General features: G+C 47.6%; 1 protein-coding gene across 1 annotated transcript in view; it reads left to right on the top strand.

Annotated features, from left to right (window-relative positions):
• ENO1 (enolase 1) overlaps positions 1-6,294 on the top strand; it is a 14,788-nt gene that overhangs the window by 536 nt on the left and 7,958 nt on the right. Inside the window, exons 2-4 of the mRNA XM_017856063.1 lie at positions 2,113-2,208; positions 3,584-3,642; positions 5,958-6,166. Coding sequence (XP_017711552.1) covers positions 2,113-2,208; positions 3,584-3,642; positions 5,958-6,166 — 364 coding nt within the window. The remainder of the gene's footprint in view (positions 1-2,112; positions 2,209-3,583; positions 3,643-5,957; positions 6,167-6,294) is intronic.

Genomic DNA, 6,294 nt, shown 5'->3' on the forward strand with positions numbered 1-6,294 from the left:
ATAAGATATATATATATATATATATATATATATATATATATGAGCTTTTTTTGTATCCGCACATGCTAGTAGGTTGTGATTCCTGACTGTGAGGGTTGGGGGATTTTTAGGCATGGAGCCAGTGTCTTGCTGCTTCCTGGCTCTTTGTTTTTTGAGATGTCTTGCTCTGTCACCCAGGCTGGAGTGTGGTGGCATGATTTCAGCTCACTGCAACCTCCGCTTCCCGGGTTCAAGCAGTTCTATCTCAGCCTCCCAAGTAGCGGGGACTAAAGGGGTGCACCACCATGCCCGGCTAATTTTTGCATTTTTGGTAGAGACGGGGTTTCACCATAGTGGTCAAGCTGGTCTCGAACTCCTGACCCCGGGTGATCCGCCCGCCTCGGCCTCCTAAAGTGCTGGGATTATAGGCGTGAGCCACCACGTCTGGCCCTGCCAGCTTCTTGGCTTAAAACCACATAAGTTGACTCCTAAGTCAGTTGAGGTGATAGCTCACTGAAGTAAGGTGATACCATGAGGGAAAGAGATGAGGCGAGGGCCAGCAGGCGTGAATGTAGCACCCTTATCTCTGTGTCTAGAAATCACTCTTCAGCAAGGATCAAGGACAGTTTTTACCTGTGGGCTTTGGAATAGTGCAGAGGCTCTCATTTTTGCTTGGCTGCCAATCCCCATAGGAGGAGTTTTCTTATGAAAAAATAAGAGAATGGTGAAATTCCTTCTTTTAAGAAGAAAATCCAGTGCCTCTGTAGCCCTGTGTTACTTCCAGCACATGGCGCAATGGACAGAGTGGGTGAGGTTGGCTTCAGGCAGAATCACTCAGTGGTGCTAAACTCACAGAACTGCCAGTCGGAGCTGAGTCATCGTCTGTGAGTCACAGGCCTGGCAGTGGAACCCCAGCCCTTCCCTTCCCCTTGCACCTCCCCTACCCCTCAGGAAGAAAGGATCCTTGAGGCCCGACTTCATTGGGCAAAAGAATGCCTGTGTTCTGCCTTTGGCTGCTTGCTGTGTGGGCTCTCAAGCACAGTGGATTTTCTCCAGGACACACGCTTTATGGGGAATCCTGAGGCTCTCACAGGATGCTGACAATTACCTTCATCCAATAAGATTGGTTTGCTTAGTGAATGGGTGGGACTTCCTGCTTGGAAATTAATGAACTTTAAAGCAACAAAAGACCCCAGACGCTAGAAGATTGTTGGGAGGTGGACATTTTGAAATTGAAATGAATGGAACTTTCTTACATTTATTAAACTGTGCATTTTATTATCTTTATTCCTTCCCCCCGCATCCATCCTGTTTGCCAGTTTCCAGTTGGGCATAGAACTCCCAAAATAGCATTTAGCATTGTCCAAACTGAAGCAAATGAGCTAGATACTCTTCCTGAACCAGTTAAATTCCCCTAATTTTATGCTTAACATCAATATAGTACCTGCCTGGATGTGATGGCTCATGCCTGTAAACCCAGCATTTTGGGAGACCGAGATGGGCAGATACCTAAGGTCAGGAGTTCAAGACCAGCCTGGCCAACATAGTGAAACGCTGTCTCTACTGAAAATACAAAAATTAGCTGGGCGTGGTGGCATGCTCCTATAATCGCAGCTACTGGGGAGGCTGATGAAGGAGAATTGCTTGAACCCGGGAGATGGAGGTTGCAGTAAGCCGAGATCACCCCATGCACTCCAGCCTGGGGGATACAGCGAGACTCTCAAAAAAAAAAAAAAAAATACCAGAACATCTTCAGTTCCCTGTGTGGCTTGCGTTGGATTTCTCTTGGGCAGTGCTGCTGGGGTAATCCACAGGGCACCAACGCGAGCTTGTGAGGTACACATATTTTCCTGGGTCGGAATCTACATTTTAACAAGACCCCCAGCTGGCATGTAGGCTCTGCTATAGAGCACTTTCCTTCTGCTAGAGGAATCTTTGCAGTAAAGTCTGCAGTACAGGATCATAAATATGTGGGAGGCACGAAGAACAGACCAGAGCGTTTAATTCACACAGTTGGTAGGAGGAAGAAACAGCTCCCTAATGACAAATGCATTTGTGGGCGGGAGGGGACTTGGGATTGTGCTGGAACTGGATTTCTGAATTGCTACTATGTCTTTTTTTCCTCTCATCCAGGTCTCTTCAGAGCTGCTGTGCCCAGTGGTGCTTCAACTGGTATCTATGAGGCCCTAGAGCTCCGGGACAATGATAAGACTCGCTATATGGGGAAGGGTAAGCCTTAGAACCCACAGCCTATGGCCTCCCTGCCTCTAGCCCCACTCCTGGCCTTGCCTAGTCCTGTCCTGCTCTCTGGGTGGGGCTTGCATTTGCAGGTTTATGGCAGGTAAACCTCCTGTAACCCATGATGTTGATGGAAGCAGTGCACCACCCTGTGGACAGGAAAGTTGGTGTGTGGATTACAGGGTTCCTGAGCCTGCACGCTCTGGGTCGAGAGTTTCAATGCTTGCTTCTATTGCAGTTTGTTCCCAGTCTGTGAAATACTCCTTCATGATTAGGACAGGAACCCAAGGATGAGAACAGGGCCTGCTTACTAAAGAAAAGTTTCCCCATCTCCCAGGAGGGTTCTGTGGGCCCTGCAGATCATCAGCCTCTTCAAGGGCAAGAAAGTATCCAGGGAAGGTCTAGCCAATGGCTTACCCTTAATGGTGAGCTACAGATGTGTCATTTAGTCTGATTTTCCTGTTGACTGACTCACAGGAGCCCTGCTCTGTGGCAGAGGCAGCCTCTGGCTGTGTTCAAATTGACTTAGTGTGTGTGCAACACTGACCTTTCTAGAGATAGAACATGTGGCCAAATTACAGAAAAGCACATAGGGCTAGATCACACATTCTCAGTGGGGGACCCGGAAACTGCAGACGGGCTGCAGGGGAGGGACAGTGATGAAATCAGGTTGCGAAACACTGGGCTGGTGTTGCAGTGGTGGTGCTGGGTGTTCAGTCCCGCTTCAATGCTGTAAGAAGCACAAACATGTTACCATGTCACCGTTGTTTAATGGCCTGTGTGGGGACTTACCCAGAGCAGGATGGTGCTGTGCCTTGGTGGTAATGAGTGCTCAGTAAGTCAGCATTTGTGGAAGATGTGGAAGATTGAACTCATGACCCCTAAATGCTCTCCTCTGCTTTCCTGTTCCCTTGCTGTCTCTCACTCGCAGTCCTTAATCACTGGTTCTCTTCTGAGTCTCTCTCATTTTTCCTTCTTCATCCTCCTCTGCTGGGCAGGCGTCTCCAGACCTGTTAAGTATATTAATGAGTTCCTGGCACCAGCCTTGTGCACTCAGGTAACTGATTGGACAGCCTTTAGTCTGCGGCTGGTGTTTCCAGTGCATGGTCTTGCAAACTAACCGGTCAGATCACTCTGAGCCAGCTGCTGTTTGTGTGGCTCTAACCCTCTGGGGTCCTAGGTAGGAGCACTCAGACTAGGCCGGAAAGTCCTCTGATTCTGGGGGGAAGGGGAGAGGGGTAAGAGGCCCCATGGAAGGTCCCTTGGTGGGCTTCCAGGTCAGCCTTAACAGTGGCTCTCTAGCAATGCTGCTCAAGCCTGGTTTTAAAATTAATGTCAAGTAATTTGATTTGATTGTTCCTTCTAGGTGTCTCAAAGGCTGTTGAGCACATCAATAAAACTATTGCGCCTGCCCTGGTTAGCAAGGTAGGACCTGCCTCCTGATAACTAATGTGTCTAATACCACCAGAGCGTCTCCCAATCCCAGGGGCTTTCCTGTTTATGGAAGAGCTTATTCTGAGAGCTACAGAAGCCGATTGGATTCCCTGTCATGCATGAGAACAATCCGTGCATGACATAATTGTAACCTGCCTGCTGCCTCACAGTCCACTTCTGGGAGCAGATGGAATTGCATCAGAAGAGTGAGACACAGCCCTGTGGTTTTCCCCCCTGCAACTCTCTGGACCTTTGGGAAAATTAGGATCCAGATTTTAAGAGTGCTTTCTCAGGGGTGTTTGTGGTAGTGTCCATGGTGACTAATTTCTCATGGACTTAATTCTACTGACTTTAGCAGTGGAGTTCCTTCCTGTTAAGTAAAATCATCCTGGAAACCTCAATATGTCAAACATAAAAGTAGAGCTGCTGGAGGTGAAGTAGGGCTGGGGACCTCGCAAACCCACCCGACTCAGCAGGTTTTTATTATCATTTACCCTCCCTTCGGCCCGTCCCTCCGTCATTCCTGTGGCACTCATCAGATGGGACTGGTTTGAAAAGCCCTGTCTAAAAATGCTCTGGGCGAGGTGCAGTGACTCAAGCCTGTAATCCCAACACTTTGGGAAGCTGAGGTGTATGGATTACTTGAGGTCAGGAGTTGGAGACCAGTCTAGCCAACATGGTGAAACCCCATCTCTACTGTAGTCCCAGCTACTTGGGAGGCTGAGACATGAGAAATACTTGAAGCTGGGAGGCGGAGGTTGCAGTGAGCAGAGATTGTGCCACTGCACTGCAGCCTGGGCAACAGAGTGAGACTGTGTCTCAAAAAATAAAAATAACAAAACTCTCTAGGCCCAGTCCAAGCCCAGCCACAGTCTCCATCTGTTCTTGAATCTAGTCCCTCTGCTCCATGAATTCATTCTGTACAGGGAAAAGGAGGAATTCCTTTGTTGTCTGTGTCCCCCACTTGTTGGTTTAAGCCTGGGTTTTGTGGCACTCTAATTACTCCCTGCCTGATAGGCCCCCAGACGAAATTTCTCATTAGTGTTTTGCCTCCAACACCCTCTGCCAGTCTCCTGGAAACCTCCACATATACTTTGTTCTCTGTCCCTTCATATCCCTACGTAGTGTGACTCACACGATGAGCAGGACATCCCCCAACATTTTCTTCCCCCTAGGAGAAACATACCATACCAAACTATTGGTGAGAACTGGCCTCTGAGGCTGTGCCTGGGTAACTGCCCGCCTGTTCCAGTGATGCCTTGACAAAGCTGCAAAAGTCACCATTTGTTAGCATAGCATGATGGGATCAAAGCTGATTTTCTTTGCATATTTTTTTATACCAAGAATATTATAGATAAAAATAATGCCTTGTTAATATATTAGTAAGTTTAAAATGGAATGCTGATTTTTGGTTGGGTGCAGTGGCTAACGCCTGTAATCCCAACACTTTAGATGGGCAGATTCCTTGAGACCAGGAGTTTAAGACCAGCCTGGGCAACATGGCGAAGCCCATCTCTGCAAAAAAAAAAAAAAAAAATACAAAACTTAGGCAGGCATGGTGGTACATGCCTATAGTCCCAGCTGAGGTTGCAGGATCATTTGAGCCCAGGAGGTGGAGGTTGCAGTGAGCTGAGATGGTGACACTGCATTCCTGCCTAGGCAACAGAGTGAGACTCTGTCTCAAAATTTTTTTAAAACATTAAAAGTAATGCTGGTTTTTATTGGATTACTTTGAGCCAGTTCTTAGTACATCAGTTTTGTTACTTTAACTCATTTTGATCCATTATTAGACACTTTGCTAAGTGATTTCAGACTACCTGCAGAAATCATGCCTCCCATCAGAGGATGGAGATTTGCAGTCGTTGAGGTTAGCCAAGAGTGCGTAGCAGAGCCCAGCTTTCAAGGGCTCAGCCTGCTTGAGTGAACAATGAGCTTTCCTTATTTATTGCCCATGAAAGCCATGTTCCTTTGTAGCAGTGGTTTACATAGCACATACCTGACAATTCTCTTGGGTGTAAAGTCACTTTGGACTCCCTGGGTAGACCGTTACCTTTGTGACACAAGCGTGTCTGAGAGCGTCCATCTCTGTTTCGTTGTTGGGTGAATGAAACACCAGCAAAGCAAGCAGAAGGCAGCTTTTTGTCTCCCCATTGATTTTTGTCCTCCACTTTTTTTGCTTATAAAACAAAACATCACAGAATTGATTTTTATTTTACGTAGTTCCAAAGTCAGATTCGATGGTAGGGGAGCAAATGCTGTGCAGATAAGAGTGACACCAACCCCTCATTCTCCCCTCTCCCTCTTAGAAACTGAACGTCACAGAACAAGAGAAGATTGACAAACTGATGATCGAGATGGATGGAACAGAAAATAAATGTGAGTGGCCCGAGGAGGCGTCTTTACTGGGGAAAACCATGAAGTCTCCTGAAGACTTTAACAACTTTCAGGAAGAGGCCCATGATCTTAGTGATGAGCTAAACGAGCTTGTGGTCTCCTCCCATTTCTTTGCATCACTCTTAAGAAATCACACTTTTGGGCCGGGCGCGGTGGCTCAAGCCTGTAATCCCAGCACTTTGGGAGGCCGAGACGGGCGGATCACGAGGTCAGGAGATCGAGACCATCCTGGCTAATACGGTGAAACCC

The sequence above is a fragment of the Rhinopithecus bieti genome, unplaced genomic scaffold, assembly GCF_001698545.2.
Source record: "Rhinopithecus bieti isolate Rb0 unplaced genomic scaffold, ASM169854v2 scaffold_40368, whole genome shotgun sequence".
Lineage (NCBI taxonomy): Eukaryota > Metazoa > Chordata > Mammalia > Primates > Cercopithecidae > Rhinopithecus > Rhinopithecus bieti.